This window comes from Scyliorhinus torazame, chromosome 11 (assembly GCF_047496885.1).
Source record: "Scyliorhinus torazame isolate Kashiwa2021f chromosome 11, sScyTor2.1, whole genome shotgun sequence".
NCBI lineage: Eukaryota > Metazoa > Chordata > Chondrichthyes > Carcharhiniformes > Scyliorhinidae > Scyliorhinus > Scyliorhinus torazame.
In genome coordinates, this window is record NC_092717.1 from 158,842,093 (window position 1) to 158,861,987 (window position 19,895).

At 43.0% G+C, this 19,895-nt stretch overlaps 1 protein-coding gene across 1 annotated transcript in view; it reads left to right on the forward strand.

Annotated features, from left to right (window-relative positions):
• Positions 1 to 19,895, forward strand: part of LOC140385602 (uncharacterized) — an 82,513-nt gene that overhangs the window by 17,984 nt on the left and 44,634 nt on the right. Inside the window, exons 9-15 of the mRNA XM_072467919.1 lie at positions 1,082 to 1,134; positions 12,952 to 13,071; positions 15,484 to 15,750; positions 16,531 to 16,694; positions 16,903 to 17,100; positions 18,863 to 19,042; positions 19,605 to 19,703. Of these exons, the coding sequence (XP_072324020.1) occupies positions 1,082 to 1,134; positions 12,952 to 13,071; positions 15,484 to 15,750; positions 16,531 to 16,694; positions 16,903 to 17,100; positions 18,863 to 19,042; positions 19,605 to 19,703 (1,081 nt within the window). The remainder of the gene's footprint in view (positions 1 to 1,081; positions 1,135 to 12,951; positions 13,072 to 15,483; positions 15,751 to 16,530; positions 16,695 to 16,902; positions 17,101 to 18,862; positions 19,043 to 19,604; positions 19,704 to 19,895) is intronic.

Consider the following 19,895-nt stretch of genomic DNA (forward strand, 5'->3'; position numbering starts at 1 on the left):
TGCTCAAAAGAGGAAGTACTTCAGAGTTACTGGATCCCTGTAGAGCTATATAAGTAAACAACAATAAGCCTTCCATTGAAATTGTTTGGACCTGTCAATCAAGAGGCTTTTAAAAGGCAATGGTCTGTGAAATTGAATGTAAATAATGCAATTCAAAGCTTTTAGGTTTCTAGGCATGCACAGAGGTTTGAGAAAGTTAAAGAGCAATCAAATTAACTGTGATAAAGCACTTAAAAGGTTTCAACCACAGGGGAGACATTTACCTTCATCTCACAGATCTTTGATCTGGACAAGCTGAAAGACAGTTTAAAAGTTTTAAAGGATACAGATGGGAAGACCATCCAAATGACCCCATCCCAGAAAAGCCCCCCAACCCCCACCTCTCCTGAAGGATCCCGCTCGACAACCTGGATGAGGGTACACACCCAATTTCCCTCCATCAGAGTGCAGGCCACCATGTCCCTGTTTCTTAGGGCTTGCACCAATTCACGCTGGTGGGACTCCTGGCTGGGGGGTGCTGGAGCATCCCTGGAGAAGGTGAATCGGGCTTCCTGCTCAATAATATTTAAATCAGGTTTAATGAGGTGTTTGCATGTTCCCGTCGGGTCTGGCTGTTCTGGTTTTGTATTCAGAAGAAATGTTTTTTTCTTTGCCCTTGATATATTACAAAAGTTCTGATGCTTCTTAAACCCCTTCCAACAGTTACGCAACACAATATAACTGGGAACATTACAGTGCAAGGAAGCCTGTTGATACTTAAAAAAAACAACTGTCTCTTACATGACTGACATTTTTGTGAAGCAAAAATTAATTTAAGTATTCCAAAAACACATCAGTGGATTAAAATAGATAGAATGTTAAAATCAATATTCAGTTGAGGACTGCCAGATGATTGAATCAGTGAAGTTAAATCTGCAAGACTCTGGGGCCAGTTTGCTTTTCCTGGATTAAGTCTGGAGAATCTTTTTGTATCAGTGCAGTGGAGGCCTTAGATTCATTTATTTCATAGTTTGTTAAAAATATTGATAATGGAATTGAAGTTCAAGCACTAAATGTTTTGTTTATTTTGTTTCTTGTATAGCTCCATCCTGTTACCGAACAAACCTTTGCGTGAAGATGTCAAGGGAAAATCTAGTATGTATTAGCATTTTATGAACCAGCAATTACTATGATCAGATATTGTCATGGGCCAGGGTTTAGAGAACCCCAAAGTGAATCATGGAGTTCACCTGACCAACAACTTTTAATAGATTGTAGTTATGGGGAGTACACGGGCCTACTCTGCAGGTGTGATGCAACAGAGATCAACAGTACTTTTAAATTAAAACAATGTTTATTTATGAAACCAGTTAACACTTTATAAATCCGCAGTAAACATCTTAACAACTATCAACACCAATAATTCCCCCAAAGAATACAGTACTCTATAAGTAACTCTTAATCTTTCCTTGAAACATCCATAAGACAAAAAAAAACTTTTTACAGAAAGACATCAGGTTTAACTTCTCCTTAGAAACAGGTATTATTTTTAAATCACCAAAGGATCTGGAGACAGTCTATGGATTGCAGAGAGAGATTAATACACCTTCTTGCTGTGACTGCAACTGTCTAGCTCTCAAAACGAAACTAAAACACACCCTGTAGCAGACAGCCCAAAGCGAAAGTAAAAGCAGACAGACAGCCCAGCTCCACCCACTCTCTGACATCACTGCAGCCATCCGATAAACACCCATTTCTTAAAGGTACACCCACTACAGCTATTTTATAAACACCCATTTCTTAAAGGTACTCTCACATGACACCTTCCCCCAAGAAAAAAAATAAACCATCAACTTCAAGATGGTTTCATTTTTCACCTTTTCACTTTCCTTTAAGAAATATGTACAGTGAATATACGTTTTTTTTTCAACAAAACACGCAAACATTTATAATAACCTAGTCCATTTCAGTTCTTCTCTGGAATCTCTTGATTGACATTCTCTTTGGACAAGAAGATCTCTGCACGATCCATCCATTTCTCTACGCCTCGGCATTTCTCTTTACAAAGTCAGATACTTTAGTTCAATCTGATCACAGAGTCCCTTGTAATTTTCCAACACAGGAGCATTGGTTATCACAGCTTTCAGGCAGTCAAATGCCTGTTGAAACTCCGGTGTCCACTTACATTTTCGACGTTTCTTCAGCAAGTCCTTCAGTGGAGCAACCACTCTACAAACATTTGGCACAAATGTTCGATCAAATCTACTCAAGCCAAGAAATCGCATTATTTCCCTTCGTGTCGAGGGTATTGGAAACTCCCCAATAACTGTTATTTTCACATCCCGTGGGACCATTAGACCTTGTCAGGTTGTATGGCCAAGGAAAGTGACTTGGGCTTTTCCAAAATTACTTTTGGCTAGGTTTACCACCAAACCCGCCTCCTGAAGTCGATCGAATAACTCCATCAGATGCTTTAAATGTTCTTTCCATGTCTGGCTGAAAGTTACCAGATTATCGATGTATACCCCACAATTGGGTAATCCTGAAACAACTTTGTTAGTTAACCGTTGAAATGTGGTTGGGGCGTTTTTCATGCCAACTGGCATAACTTTGAATTGGTATATACCATCTGGAATCACAAAAGCCTGAAATCTCCTTCACCCTTTCGGATAAAGGTACCTGCCAGTAACCTTTAAGTAAATCCAGTTTGGAAATAAAAGCTGATTGTCCCACTTTCTCAATGCAATCCTCCAAACATGGGATAGGATAAGAATCCATTCTTGTAACTGCATTTACCTTTCTATAGTCCACAAACAACCGTTGGGTACCGTCTGGTTTTGGTACCATCAATATGGGTAAACTCCATTGGCTGCAACCCACGTCAATTTTGCTATTTTTAAGCATACTTTCAATCTCTTTGTTAACCTGTGCCAATTTTAAAGGGTTAAGTCTATATGGATGTTGTTAAATTGGAACAGCATTTCCCACATCTACATCATGTATGGCCATTTTAGTGCTTCCCAACTTATCTCCACAAACCTGCCCATGTGATATCAATAACACTTTCAGGTCAGTCTGTTTTTCCTCTGGAAGGTAACTCAACAATTTATCCCAATTTTTAAGAACATCCTCGTTTTCCAATTTAATTTGAGGTATGTCAAATTCAAAGTCATCTGGATTTGGGTCGTCACTTTGAGTTAGAATCTCCTTCCCTTTCAAAGTACCTTCTAAGCATATTCACGTGACACACCCGGTGAGTTTTCCTTCTATCTGGCGGACGTACTACATAATTCACCTCAGTTAATTTCCTTTCAATCTGATAAGGTCCACAAAACGTTGCTTTTAAAGGTTCAGCTACCACTAGTAACAATACTAAAACTTTATCTCCACTGGCAAAACTACAAACTTTGAATTTCTTGTCCGCTACCCGTTTCATCACATTTTGAGCAACTTTTAACTGTTGTCTAGCCAATTCATCTGCTCTATTTAATTGTTCCCTAAAATTTGACACGCAATCCAATACTGTAAGTTCCGATTTCTCACTCACCAATTTTTCCTCAATCAATTTAAGTGGTCCTCTTACCTCATGACAAACATTAATTCAAAAGGACTGAATTTGGTTGATTCATTAGGTGCATCCCGAATTGCAAACAGTACTTTATTCCTTTATCCCAATCCTCTGGATAATCTTGACAATACGCCCTCAACATTGTCTTTAATGTCTGATGCCACATTTCTAACGCTCCCTGCGATTCTTCATGGTACGTAGTTGATTTAAATTGTTTTATTCTTAAGCTATCCATAACTTCTTTGAATAACCTTGAGGTAAAATTTGATCCTTGATCCGATTGTATTTCTGTGGGTAGTTCATATCTAGTAAAGAATTTAAGTAACTCCTCGACAGTCTTTTTAGCTGTAATATTAAGTACTGGAATGGCATCTGGAAACGTAGTAGACACATCCATTATAGTCAAAAGATGTTGATTCCCACTTTTCATTTTCGGAAGCGGTCCTACACAATCAATTAAGACCCTTGTAAAAGGTTCCTCAAATGCTGGAATGGGTATTAAGGGTGCTGGTTTTATCACTGCTTGAGGTTTCCCTATCACTTGACATGTGTGACATGATGGACAAAATTTAACTACATCTTTATGTAGTCCAGGCCAATAAAAATGTTTTTGTATTTTAGCTTGTGTTTTCCTTACTCCCAAATGACCTCCCACTGTTATCTCATGTGCTACTCGCAACACCTCCTTTCTATACCCTACCGGCAATACTACTTAATGAACTTCTGCCCACTTTTCATCTGCCTGCATATGTAAAGGTCTCCATTTTCTCACGAAGACATCATTTTTACGGTAATAACACTCCGGTGTACACTCAGATTCCTCTTCCGCGTATGCTTTCTGATACATCCGTTTTATTTCTATATGTTTCTGTTGTAACTTTCCTGAACTATAAATATCCGCCTCATCCTCCACCTGTTCTTGTTCTTTTTCGACCATCTGATCAAAAATCGTTTCTGATAATTGCACTTCAACTTCATCTTCACTCTTTGATTTCTCCTCTTGTCTTAACCTGTGACTTTGCGACCTTGTTACTACACAATCCGGAAAGATCCCAGGATATACGTCCTTCAACACTTCAGTTGTCTGATTTTCCACTGGCTGATCAATCACAGTAGGCATCACTCCCATCTGTGTCCAGTTATATCATTACCAAGATAAACTGTATTCCTGGACAAGATAGTTTCTCTATTACTCCTACTACCACTTCACCACTCTTCACTGGACTTTCCAACGTTACCTTATATAATGGAACACTATTCTTCTCACCCTGAATTCCACATATTACCACCTTTTCTGGCAATATTCTTCCCAAACTACATAACTCCTCATCTCTTACCATTAAAGATTGACTGGCACCCATATCTCTTAAAATTCTTTACCTGCTCCTTCTGGTACACATGAATAAACTTTACCCACAGAAGTAAATTCTTTAAAGAGATCCTGCACCTCCTTATCATTCACCTCTTGATCAGGCTGTACAATCATTTGCACCTCCTTCGCTTCACTTGGGCTTTCCTTTACCACTTTAACAAATCCCACTGTCTTATCCTGTTTTACCACATCAGCCTTCCCAGTGCTTTTCTTCAACCACCAACACTGTGACTTTACATGGCCTAATTTATTACCGTGAAACATTTGAAATGTTTCATGTCTCTTCCACCCTCCTGGATTTCTTTTTTAGTCAGAGGTACACTCTCCTTATTATCTCCCATCAGATCTCCTTTACCTTTACCACTTGAGTATTTCTCATGTCCCCAGTTTCAATCCCTCACAGGCTGATACTGATGTCGGAAACCAGCTTTGATTTATGAACTAATTCATAATCATCTGCCATTTCTGCTGCTAACCTCACAGTTTTAACCGTCTGCTTTTCCACATGAGTTCTCACTACATCAGGAATTGAAATTTTAAACTACTCCAAAAGTATAATTTCTCTGAGAGCTTCATACGTTTGGTCTATTTTCAAAGCCCTTATTCACCTATCAAAATCATTCTGTTTGATCCTTTCAAACTCCATTTATGTTTGACCAGGTTCTTTCCTTAAATTTCTAAACCTTTGTCTGTAGGCTTCAGGCACTAGTTCATATGCACCCAAGATGGATTTTCTCACCTCCTCATTCGCTCCAGATACCTCCTCCGGTACTGATGGAGACACTTCACTAGCCCTACCTACCAGCTTTGTTTGAATCAGTAATACCCACATGTCCGGTGGCCATTTCATTTGTTTAGCCATCTTCTCCAATGAAATGAAAAAGGCTTCTACCTCCTTCTCATCAAACCTTGGCAATGCTTGGACATATTTATGATGTTGAGATGCCGGCGTTGGAGTTGGGTGAGCACAGTAAGATGCCTTACAACACCAGGTTAAAGTCCAACAGGTTTGTTTAAAATCACTGGCTTTCGGAGCTCCGCTCCTTCCTTAGGTGAAGGAAGTGCTCCGAAAGCTAGTTATTTTAAATAAACCTGTTGGCCTTTAACCTGGTGTTGTAAGACTTCTTACTGAACATATTTTAATAGATTCCCACCAAGCCTTCGACTACGACGCTCTTTCTCACTATCCTCATCACTATCCTCCAACTGTACGTTTCCCTTTACATCCGCCAATTTTAACAGACTGTCATGTTTCATAGTGATTTTCTGAAGTTCAAACTCTCTCTCTTTTTCCCTTTCCTCTCTCTCTTTTTCCCTTTCCTCTCTCTCTTTTTCCCTTTCCTCTTTCTCTTTTTCTTTTTCCCTGATCTGTACCTCCCTTTCTCTATTTGTTCTGCTAGGGCTATTCTTTATTTTTCTCTTTCTTCTCTCTTTTTTTTCTTTTTCCCTGTTCTGTATCTCCCTTTCTCTTTCTTTTTGTTTTGGTTAGGCTATTATTTATTTTTCTCTTTCTTCTCTCTTTCTCTTTCTTTTTATCTCATTGTGTATTCAAGCTGCTTTAATGCTTTTTCATGTTCAAGTTGCTTAATCTGCAACTGGAACTTTGCCATTTCCAATGAGTCAAATTGTATCTCAGGCAATTTTAAATGCTCAGCTACCACGGTAAGTACCTCTTTTCGTATTCTGTCAGTTAATGTTAACTGCAATGTTTTTGCCAAATCTAAAAGCCTGTTTTTAGTCTCTGTTTGTAAGGTACTGCGTGTGATCGTCTCCACCCCCAAAAACATTAGAGCCTCTGAAAGAGCCATTGTCCACAACACACTCCCTACTTAAACTGGAATACCACAGGCGGGATTCTCCGACCCCCCCCCCCCCCTGCTGAGTCGGAGAATCCACGGGAGGCGCTGTGAATCCCGGCCCGTCGCTCCGATGCCGGCTGCCAAATTCTGCGGCGCCGGTTTTTGGCCGTGGTCGGGATCATGTCGCGCCCGTCGGGGGCCGTTAGCAGCGGCCCGCCCCGGCAATTCTCCAGGCCCCGATGGGCCGAGCGCCCGCGCGTTCCTGGCCAGTCTCGTTGGCGTGAAATGGACATGGTCCATCCCGGCGGGACCTGGCTTGTCGGCCGTCTAGCGGGGTCCTCGGGGGGGGGGGGGGGGGTTATCCGGCCCCGGGGGGGGGGGGGGGGGGGGGCCCACAGTGGCCTGGCCCGCGATCGGGGCCCACCGATCTGCGGCCGGGCCTGTGCCATGGGGGCACTCTTTACCTCCACGCCGGCCTCTGTAAGGCCCCGCGATGGCCGGCGCGGAGAAGAACCCCCTGCGCATGCGCAGGAAACATGCCAGCAGTTCTGCGCATGCGCCAGCCTGTGCCAACCCCTCCAGCACCGGCCTAACCCCCGGAAGTGTGAAGTGTGGAGGATTCCGCAACTTCCGGGTGGCCTTACGCTGGAGTGGTTCACGTCGCTCTTGGCGCCGGTATGGCCGCCCCGCCACAGCGGGAGAATCCCGGTCCACACCTGAAAAGCACCCACAATATGCCACCCCTCACTGTCTTTAAGTTCACTAAGCCAATCCAATAGGTAGACTTTTATCTCCCTTGAGCCCCAATTTGTTATGGGCCAGGGTTTAGACAACCCCAAAGTGTATCATGGAGTTCACCTGACCCACAACTTTTAATAGATTGTGGTTATGGGGGAGCACACTAGCCTACCTTACAGGTGTAGTGCAACAAAGTGTTAAAGTACTTTTAAATTAAAACACTGTTTATTTATGAAACCAGTTAACACTTTATAAACCCACAGTAAAACAACTATCAACACCAATAAATCCCCCAAAGAATGCAGTACTCTATAAGTAACTTTTAATCTTTCCTTGCAACATCCATAAGACAAAAAAACAACTCTTTTTACAGAAAGACATCAGATTTAACTTCTCTATAGAAACAGGTATTATTTTTAAATCACCCAAGGATCTGGAGACTACCTTAAGATTGCAGAGAGAGAGAGAGAGACTGATACACCATCTTGCTGTGACTGCAGCTATCCAGCTCTCAAAACGAAACTAAACACACCCTGTAGCAGACAGCCCAAAGCGAAAGTAAAAGCAGACAGACAGCCCAGCTCCACACACTCTCTGACATCACCGCAGCCATCGATAAACACCCATTTCTTAAAGGTACACCCACTACAGCTATTTTATAAACTCTCATTTCTTAAAGACACTCTCACATGACAATATGTTTAATTCGTAATACAACTTGTTCATATGTAACAATGTGAAAATAATGAACTCTATTTGTTTTTTTTGTAAAATATTTTTATTCTCCATTTTAACATTTTCTTCAGAATTTACACCCCACCAACAAGCAGTAAACGGTAACAAATATAAAGGCAATCCCCTTCTCAACAACAACGATCCTATCCTCTCACCACCCCAAACAACACCCCACCTGAAAATATAAGCATCAAATAAAACAAACACTCCCACAGTGGGAAAAACAAAGGGGAGAAAAAGGAATCAGGAATCGCCTATGGTCACCATTGACCTATAGAGTCCACCCCCCTCCTCCCCCTAACATTCAATGCCATCCAATCCCCGAAAGAGTACCGTAAATGACACCCATGTATTGTAAACCCCCCCCCCCCTTCCCCGACTCTTCCCCTCCACTTCCTCTTTTAAAACTCCTCCCCCAATCTCTGTTCCTTCCCCCCAACTTTCCACCCCGGCTAGAAATGAAATGAAATGAAAATGAAAATCGCTTATTGTCACGAGTAGGCTTCAATGAAGTTACTGTGAAAAAACCCTAGTCGCCACATTCCGGCGCCTGTTCGGGGAGGCTGGTACAGGAATTGAACCGTGCTGCTGGCCTGCCTTGGTCTGCTTTAAATGCCAGCGATAAGCCCAGTGAGCTAGACTCATCGGAACCTGTTCTGCCAGGCTCCGATGCCGCAGCCCCTCCCCCCACCTCATTCCCGTTCACTGGCCAGCTTAAACTAGCCAGCGTCGAGGCCCCCGCCCGCGTCTCCTTCCCCCTTGCCCGATCCCAGGAAAACCAAGAAATCCCCTTTAGCACACAAACCCCGCATACACACCCAAGCCCCAAAGAACCATCATTGCAAGAGAAAGTCCCATCTCTTCCCTTGTCCAAATATATACAATGTTGGCTCATTTGGCACAAACACCAGCACGCAGTGAAAAAATACAGTTACATGAGACTACATCGGTACATGACCATTTCTCAATTCAGCCACAGTCCTTCTGCCTTCGCAAACTCCTCCGCTGCTTCCGCCGCCCCAAAATAAAAGTCCTTGGATTTGTAGGTCACCCTCAACTTAGCTGGGTATACTATGCCTTCTTCACCCGGCTGAAGGCAGCCCTCCTCCTCGCCAGCTCCACCGTAAAGTCCTGATATATGCGTATACCAGCTCCAGCCCACTGCACACCTGCTACTGCTTTGCCCAGCACAGGACCTTCTCCTTCGTACCAACGAAAACACAGTCACTACTCTTGGCGGCTCACTCTCCTTTGGTACAGGCCTCCACGACCGATGAGCACGATCCAGTTCATATCGGGAGGGATCATCCCCCTGCCCCAATCAATAGCTTTGCCAACATCGTGACAAAATAGTCAGTCGGCCTCGGGCCTTCCACTCCTTCGGGCAGACCCACAATCCTCAGATTCTGTCGCCTGGATCTGTTTTCCAAGTCGTCCATTTTGGCTCGCAGACCCTCGTTGATCTCTTATCACATTCCGCATCTCCTTCCCCATCGAGGTAAGTTGATCACTGTGCTGCAATAATGTCTCTTCCACTTCCTTCAGTGCCTGGCCTTGCTCTCGCACCTCCGCCACTGCGCTCAATACCGCCGCCCTCACCGGGGCAATCGCCTCCTCCACCAGCACTTTCAATACCGCCCCCATCTCCTTCCTCATCGCCTCCATGTGTTTTGTGAACTGCCTTTCGAGTTCCGCGGCCATCACCTTAGTCATTTCTTCAGCCGTGGGCAATGCGGCCTCCCCTGGTGCCCCAACCTCCACTTTTCTTGCCGTCCCCGCGGTGATCTTTCCACTCCCCGACGGACTTTCAGACGCTTTTTTCACTGCCGTTTTTTTACTTATTTTCGACATTTCCCTTCACTGTGCCTTCTCCCTGCTTGTGCCGCCCCCGTTGCCCCTGGGACCGGGCGTTAAACCCCGAAAATGCCGTTCCCGAACGGGAGCCCTTCAATGTGCGGCTGCCTCCCACCTGCCATCACCGGACATGAACTCTCTTTGTTTACTCACATCAATGGATCATGTTGCTTGGCTTAAACAAATATAACAGGAGTAGGCCATACAGTAAGTCCTCATGTTAAGTTGTGGCTGTGTTCCTGGAAATAGTGACGTTAAGTGAAACAAAAATGCGAATCATGGTTTCCCATCGGAATCAATGTTAAAATTGGAGGTGTGTTCCGTCGGACATTTCACGCCCAGAAACAAAATGTACAAATTGAAATACTGTACCATACGTGTTCAGCACTGTGAGTTCCCAGCTGAAATGACTTGCAAAATAAATTAAATCATTAAACATAAAATAAATCCTGCATAAATTCAAATTAGATCACATTCGCCAGCCACTATCTCCTTAAGCAGCCCCTTGTGTTCAGGATGAATTAGCCAACAACTCTGCAAGGCAGGACTTCTATCCAAGTGAGGGCGGATGTCTCGCCTGCTGCCTATCATTGCTCATTAGAGCATAACATGGCACCCATCCTGCCAGAGTCGGATCCCTGCCAACTCTCCAGCTGGTGGGGGTTGAGCCCCTGCCATCCTAAAAATTCAGCCCATCGTTTTAATGGGGACTAGAGCATCAAAGTTGGAGGTGAGGATGTGGTTGAGTAAATTGGTATCTGCAGAAATGTCATGGTGAACAAATGGCCAAAGCTAGATAGATGGGATTTTGAAAGCACAGTTGTAAGTGAATTGGGAAATGTTTCTTTTGTTCCCCAGGGGTAGACAAAGAAGCAGCAGGATTGGGAGGTTGAGGATGAATTTGGGTGGAAAGCAACACAAGGAAATGATTGGAGCTGGCTTTTTTTCCTTGTTCTTGGAATAGGAGCATCACTGGCTCGGCCAGCGTTTATCACCCATTGTCCTTATCTGTGACTGTCTCAATGGAAGCAGCAAAGCTACTTGAAATAGCAAGGTGAGGGAGGAGGCCGTAAATGTGGGTGGGGGAAGTCTGTGTGGAGGGGGAGAAACAAGGATAGAAGGGCCGGGAGCTCTGTGGAGAAAGAACATGATGCATTGAGGATGAAAAGTCGTTCTGTGCAGAGGCTGAAGGAGGGGAATAGCGAAGCTGTCTCTGTGATAAACTTTTAATCGTATTGGGTGGATGGTATAAAAGCAGGATTTTGAATGAGAAGGGGGAGAGATTGAGCAAGGTGAGATGCTCAGAGAAAAAGGAGGGCAGACAAAGATGTGATTTGGTGATGAGACATATCACCAGTGTGATAGTTAGTATTCTGAGTGAAGTAACTGGTGGATGGTATAGCCAAGCAGAGAGGTTCCATACTTGTGCGATATCCTCCATTTCTTTTACAGATGATACACGCTGGAGCGGTTCGTGCCTGGGGAGGGAAGAGCGGTTTTGGTTGTGGCGACCCTTCATCAGAACATACGCTATTAATCTGTTCTTTCCCTTTTAGAACTGATTAACCCATTGTACTTTGCTGGCATCTTGTGTTTTAATATCTAACCTAATCATCAACCATCTTTCTATTTTCCTTAGCTTTATACTTTCCCCTTTCCTTATACCTTATTCCTTTCCTTTATACTTCTTCACTATTTGTATGTTCTTTGTTAATTTAGTAACCTGATTTGTTTAAAGGATAGGAACTTGTTTAACAGCTCTCCCCATTACTGAGAAGATCTGTTACATCAATCCACTGATACTTCCTCTTTTTCTCCTCACCGTTACTCTGTTGCTCTTCATGAACTTCTAATGAGAAGAATTATAAAACTATGACTGTTCTCTCCACAGATGCTGTCTGACCTGCTGCTATTTTTAGCCTTTTTCTTTCAGGTTTCCAGTACCTTGCTTTTTATTTAGCAGGTAGTTTTCTTCTTTTAATAACATACAGAACCACAATGTCTCTGGAAATGGGGAAGATATCTTCCTTAAACATCTTATTAATGAAGCTTTTATCAAAACGTTATCTTCACAAGGCTTGCTAGACCAAGAGATTGGGAAGGTTGCCGTGCTCTAGACCTGTATTTTGCCAACTTGTGTCTAACTGGTGTGGGAAAATGGTTTGAGGTTGACAATGTTCCTTGTTTGTTGCATTTTTCTCCTCTTCCCCGTGTGGCAGCACCTTCCATAAATAGGCTTGTTGACATGTGGAACAAAATTGTGAATCTGAGTTGTTAACCTGCACCTTGGTACTCCAAATGTGATGACCCGGGTTTTCTGCACATGTGCCTGCTAGGCTGTGATGTTCCATGTATTGCAGTGAATTGGATTGACGGCATGGTGACACTGCGGTCAGCACTGCTGTCTCACAGTGTCAAGGATCTGGGTTTGATTCCAATGATTGTCTGTGTGGAGTTTGTACGTTCTCCCCGTGCCTGCGTGGGCTTCCTCTGGATGCTCCGGTTTCCTCCCACAGTGCAAAGATGCGCAGGCTAGGTGGATTGGCCATGATAAATTGCCTCTTAGTGACCAAAAATGTGCAGGTTAGTGGATTGGCCATGCCCAATGCTCAAAGGGTTGCGGGAATAGGTCAGGGGAGCTGGCTTAGGTAGAGTGCTGTTTCGGAGGGTGGGTGCAGACTTGATGGGCCAAATGGCCTCCTTCTGTACTGTAGGGATTCTATGGATAAAACATTGCAGGCCAACAGGCACATCGGCATAAAAATCCAAGCTTTTGTATTACCAGACTGCCATAAGAAGCATTTAACTTTGAATCCGAGATTGTCAGTTTATTTGTGTTGTTAACCTTCACTGCAATTTGAACCATTTGCTTGAAATGTTGTATTATTGTTTCCTTTATTTGCTAGATAATGCAGTGAAGAAGAAAACAAATTCTGTAGAACAAACTGTGGAACTCTTTCAAGACTTGCAGTTGGACAAAGTGCTTCATGTGTTTAACTTGGCAACATCTTCCCAAAACAAACAAGGTAGCTCTAGTAGATTACAACAGTCAACCTGAAATTTGAAGTGCTTAAATTAAGTAACTACCTTGTTGACATCTTAACCTGCAAACTGGCTTATTTCCTTACCAAATATTTGCTTCTGAATTAATGGCCTAGAGTTTAGCCTGAAGGCAGATTCCGTGTAAGAGACCTGTAGTGAAATCAGGAAGATAACCAAAATACTGCAGATGCTGGTATATGAAAGAAGAACAGAGGATGCTGGAAAACCTCAGCTGGTCTGGCAGCATCTGTGAGGAGCGAAAGCCGAGTTAACCTTTCAAGTCCTTTTTATTCTGTTCTTGTTTTTTATCCTCTGTTCTTGTTTGTGAAGTCAGGAAGAGTGGGTTTCCGATTCTCCTGTAGAACTTAACTTCAGGGGCGAAATTCTCCTACCCGCCCCGCCACATTTCTGCCCCAACCGGCCGGCGGGAGTCCCCGTAACACCAGCCGGTCAATGGGGTTTCCCAATGTGGGGCAGCCCCACGCCGTCGGGAAACCCCCGGGCGCCGGCAAAACGCAGACTCCCGCCGGCGGAGAATGACGCCCCAGGTCTTCTTTTAATTTTTTTCTGTGGGCATCCTGTCCACAAGCAGCTGGGTGAAAGGCTGTGGAGGCCTTTTGCATGGAAGCCTGCTTCACAAGACCCAGGACTTTGGGGAGTGCGCGAGATAATAGATGAGGGAGTTTGGTGGTCCAATATTGGTCAGGAATTTCCAATTGCAGGACGGAGGGAATCCAGATTGGTCTGAAGGTCCTAATTGAGGTGGTGGAGTGGAGAGAGACACAGACTGTGGATGAATTCTATGGTGGGGATGGGGGAGGGAGTGCATTCATTAGTGTTTGGGGATGGGAGCATATGGTTAACTAGATAGTTTGTTGACATTATAGGAAATATCCCTGCTCTTCCTGGCTCACAAGCAGTGCTATAAAGGCAATTACCTCGTGGATTCATCCGCTATTTGCCTCCAGTAGACTTCCTGGTTTCCTGAGGCCTGGAAACCCAATTGCCTGTGGTTAAAACTAGAATTTATTTTTAAAGTGAAGGCTTGCATGCCGATTGGTCACGCATCAATTGTCTCACCTTGATTAAAACTGGAGGCGGGTGAATTTGAGGCAGATTCGGTTCCTATTACAATTTATTTTGCATTTTAACCTCTGACACGACCCCAACCCACTTGGCTTTGGAAGTTGAAGTTCGATCTAATACTTTTCGATGTTTGAAGTTGTTCTACTGCTGGCTTTTAGAATTAAATTGCTGATTGCAGTTGAGTGTTTAGAAAGTTCCCATCACTGAAAAAATCTATTCTAAGAAATTATTTGGCTGCTTTTATGCTGCAGTATGTATAAGACCAGTATCAGTGGAATGCAGTGTGCAGTTGACATTCAGCTGCTAAATGACTGTGCATTGCACTAAGTTCAGTCAGAAATAAAGGGCGGGAGTCTCCAACACCCCGTCGGGTCAGAGAATCCCCGGGGGGCGGCGCGAATCCCGCCCCGACTACCGTATTCCCTGCCGCCGTTTTTCGGGCAGGGTTCATGCCACGCCGGTCGGGGGCCGTTGGCATGGCACCCCCAGCAATTCTCTGGGCTCCGATGGGCCGAGCGGCCATCCGTTTTTGGTCTGTCCCGCCGGCGTGGGTTACGCATGGTCCCACACGGCGGGACCTGGCAGGTAAGTAGGCTGGGACGATCCACGGGGGGGTGGGGCGCGGGTGGATCTGACCCCGGGGAGGGGGGGCACGGTGGTCTGGCCCGCGATCGGGGTCCACCGATCTGCGGGCGGGCCTGTGCCGTGGGGGCACTCCTTCCTTCCGCGCCGGCCCATGTAGGGCTCCGCCATGGCCGACGGGGAGAAGAGAACCCCCATGTGCATGTGCCAAAACACGCCGGCGGTTCTGCGCATGCGCGAGATCACACCGGCCCTTTGGCGCATGCGTGGACCCGCGCAGTCCCTTCGCCGCCAGCTGGAGCGACGCCAACCCGTCTGGCGTACACGGAGAATTCCGCACTTTCAGGGGCTGTTGACGTCGGAGTGGTTGGCGCCGGTTCTCCCGTCGGCGTGGAGACTTAATCCCCAGACAGGAGAATCCCGCTGAAAATCTATGCGTGCACCTGAATGCATATTCAAAGTTCTACTGCCTGGCTGTTAATTTTTTAGCATTAAGACAGTTTAGATGGGAATACTCTTGATGCTGAAAAGTCTCAGAAAGTCCCCAGATGGTTAAAGTATCCTGGGGAATTCCAGAACCATGAATCGGTTTGGTCTTATTATACGGCAGCTGCTGCAAACTAAAACTTGTGCAATGTCGCCTCCTCTGGTGTGCACTGGAGCCGAATGGGGATCTGATGGCCAAACTTTCATGCAGATGTTAAAATAACATGCTCTGTTTCTTGAAGGTGTGGCTGATACTGGTTCTTCTGATTGGATTGAATCGGAAGATGCAAAACCTTTGAGTTTACGCAATGCTCATTATTCAAGCACTTTTCAGGATAAACGGAAGATGCACGTGCTTAACATTCCTGTTGAGTTTCCCTGCCACAGGATGAAAGATAAGCTTACCATATTCTTCCAAAGACTTGCAAACGGCGGTGGGGAAATAGTCGATTTTCAATATCCGACTAGAGTTCCAGGGTCTGCTATTATCACGTTTGGTGATGCCAAAGGTATTGTATGTTTGAAGTATGACGAGGTGTTGCTAAACAATGATGCACGATTTTACTTTTTACACACATCTACATCTTTTAATGAAAAGATTTTGAAGTAAAATTAAGATGTAACCTTTGTGCTGTAAGTGCCAACAACTGTGAAATAGCGCCGTAATTCAACAGGCTGTATTAACAACTATTATGTAAAGAACATGATCAACCTTGAGTGCTTCCAGTGTTCATTTAGGCAGTTTAGTAACTCCTCAAAGCTGACTCACAAATAATATTGTATTGTAATAAAGTAATATTTACCTTTTTAAGCAAATATTTTAAGAATGAACCACCAGAAATGCTTCACTGCAATTTTGTTTAAAACGAGGGCTGGATATGGTACACCCTTCAATGAAGACACATGCTTTAACTTGCCAAAAAATGACTTTTTGAATTCTCGATAAGGTACACCTGATAATGTTTCAGCAAGAAGCTGCATTTTTTCAGCAACTTCATAATCATGCATGAGGCAGTGTAACACTAACTTACAAATTGCAATAACATTTAATTGCAAATTGACAGTCTGATAATGTTCCTCGTAAGCGGTTCTGATAGCCTTGGCCCTGGCTTTTGTAGCAAATGTAAAGAAATCCATTTATCTTTGGTTCCAGCCACTGAGACAAATAAAATTTAACAGACTCGACAAGGTTAAATAAAGATACAGGTACAAAGTATCTTCTCTTTCTGCCCTGGAAATTGGAAACATATTCACTGACCCAAAATATATTGAACTTATTTTCTATTCAGTTGCAGAAAGAGTTGTCCAACAGGAACATCGTGTGATCACCATCAATAATAAAAACTTTTCCATAAAGGTGAAGTTGTATGATGAGAAAGATGATGTGTTAGCTAAAGATGGCATTGGAGCTAAAATTCTCCCTGTGGATATGGTACATTCCCACGAACCTTGGGTAGGTAAATTCAAATATCAAAATATTAGTGCTTGTGAACTAGGACTGCAGTTTCCTTTAGTTCATTGTGTTTTAATACCTCCTTATTAACTGTGATAGCAGGTATCCTGTCGAAACTACAATGGGATCATTGGGATATAGATGCTCTGACACCTCAAAGAAAGTTTTTTTGTCTTAATCACAAGATTTTTGTTTTATCAATTCACAGTTCGATTTATCATTGATTCCTGTCGATCTGCCAAGGGAAAAGTCGGACATTTTCCAGAGATTACTGAGCCTTCAAGACCAGAATTTCAGTACTGAGGATGTGATGGAAGCTGTGCAGTCTGGTTTAAATTATGAATCAGCTTTGCGGTATCTTTCTCATGAGTGTCCTATTTGCAGCGAACATGTATCTTTCAGCAAGGTATGGTATAATGTATAGAATTCTTGGCGCTGATGTGAAATGCAGGGCAATATATGCACTCACTTGCTTTTACATAATCTGTGACCCATGAATTTATCTCTGTTCAGAGCTGAATGGGTTAAGTTCTGCCATTATAATTTATGTATCCAGGACACAAAGAAAAATTCCTCCATCCAGCCTGCAGAAACGAACTCCACCCTTGTGACACTGAGAAACATGTCAGTGGCACCAGAACCAATTAACCACTGACCACTGGGTAGGGCAAAGACATTTGAGCCAATTCATTGGCCACAAGCCAAGTCAATCAAAACCGAAGCATCACTGATATCTTCTGGATTTTTCCTGCTTGATTTAAAGATACAGCCTGCATTAAAGTCATAGGTTCATTACTCATCTGTGGATCAAAATGGTAATAGAAAAAAATAAAAGAAAGGGAAATAGGGGAATAAACCGGGAAAAAACAGGAGGGACCCTTACAATATAACTCAATTGTGCTTTGTAAGCACTGGTGAAATTACTCCTGGAAGTATCAGATTAGAGTGAATTTACTTAATAAAATATACATTAAGTATGAAAATGTTCGATTCGAGGGACTAATCAATGGAATTCAGCCCCAAAACAGTACCAGCAATACCACTCAGCAGGGCCACTTTGAAGGTTTATGCGGAAAATAGTGAAATTGACAATGATATACTAGGGGTGGCCTTTTGAGTTGAGCCTTAAGGTAAATTGCTGAGACATAATAGAGAGAGATGCTGTACCTGCATCTAACATGCTGCACCCAATCTGTAATTGCTTGATGAAGGTACTGATAGCGTTATTGCTCTGAAATCTGTTGTCTTGCTTAAAACTAAAAATCATCAGATGATTTAAAGGAGTAAAGAGGGGAATTTAGCAGTAAATGTCCTTCAGACCCTCATTGAATTTAAGAGACGCTTTCTTATTTGTTTAGTGTCCTAATCAATCAGCGTGTAAATCATTCTGTTTTACATTATGTGATGCAAAGATGTTAATATGCTATTGTTTTAAAATGCACACTGTTGCTTTTCAAGTGTTTGAAAAATATGCATATAGACCAGTGGAAATAAGAGTATTCAATGACAGCAGCTTCTCAGCATCCTCTTAATCCCAAGTTAGACTGCTGGCCAATAATCGCTTGTATTATGTTTAATGTATGATTTTGAACTACAGACATTGCTCTTCTAATGTAATAAAATGTGTCCTTTCTATGCACTATGCAATCCTTAATTCTGGATTTTTTTCATACTTGATTGGGCAGCATGGTAGCATTGTGGATAGCACAATTGCTTCACAGCTCCAGGGTCCCAGGTTCGATTCCGGCTTGGGTCACTGTCTGTGCGGAGTCTGCACATCCTCCCCGTGTGTGCGTGGGTTTCCTCCGGGTGCTCCGGTTTCCTCCCACAGTCCAAAGATGTGCAGGTTAGGTAGATTGGCCATGATAAATTGCCCTTAGTGTCCAAAATTGCCCTTTGTGTTGGGTGGGGTTACTGGGTTATGGGGATAGGGTGGAGGTGTTGACCTTGGGTAGGGTGCTCTTTCCAAGAGCCGGTGCAGACTCGATGGGCCGAATGGCCTCCTGCACTGTAAATTCTATGATAATCTATGATAATTGTGAAAGTGGCAGAATGACTGTTGTCTTTCTCTGGTTTATTCAAATTAAATGACCTACGTTAAACCAGACTAATTATTTTGGTTTGTTAAATGTCACATTGGTTTAAAATTCTGATTTTTATTTCTGTAGATTGTCACAATGACGCAGTGTAACTGTTCGTTCTGTGAAGACTGCTTTAGAAACTATTTTTCATCTGTCATAAAGGAGAAAAATATTGTGAATGTGATTTGCCCGATGTGCAATATACCTGATCTGAAAAGTCACCAACTCCAAGAGGATGTGGAGTACTTCAATTTATTGGATATTCAGGTTAGTTTTAAAATGCGGGAGGAAAAATCCAGAAAGCAAAATAGCATCCGAAGCTTAGTCCAGGAAGTGAGTTGGTAACTATGTTAATAAGAATAACCAGTAGAATGCACAAAAGCAGATGATCTGGCAAACAATGCAGGATAGTTGAATACTTCAGAGAGTCACAGGTATAGAAATGGAATTAATTTTATATTCTCCTTTTTGCTTTTGTTAATTGAATTTTTTTTGTGAGAGAGGGACAGAGGTTTGTCACATTTATTTCAAATTGAAACCGATCCACTTAAACGCATCAGATGTTTGGCAAACTGTAAAACATTTAATACTCAGTATCTATTTTGTGCTTTATGTTAAATTTGTTGTCAGACCTCTTCAGGGTGAAAATGGGATAAAATCTGAAGTGTGCCTCTTCCTACTAAACTTCTGAAAACAATTTTGGAAAACTTAATTCTGTGCTTTTAACAATAAAATTCTTGTCTGTGTATCTTAGGCTTTATCAAAAATATGTTAATTTTGATTAACTGAAATACCTGTGTAAAATTTTTTAAATATCCATATATAATAGATTCGTCACTATCTTGATAAAGAAGTCCATGAGTTGTTTCAAAGAAAGCTTCGAGACCGAACTCTGATGGAAATGTCCAACTTCAGATGGTGTGCACATGTAAGAATGTTTTTCAGCTGTCCCATTTTAATCTGGAAAAGTTTTTAAAAATTGATGTAAACAGAGATTTGACTTTTGTAATAATCTGTACTTCTCTGTTGGATTTTTACTTCTTTAATATGGTAAAGGTCACCAACTTTTGTGGTTGCAATTCCCCCCATGTATCTTGCTCGTGACCACAAGACAGTGAGT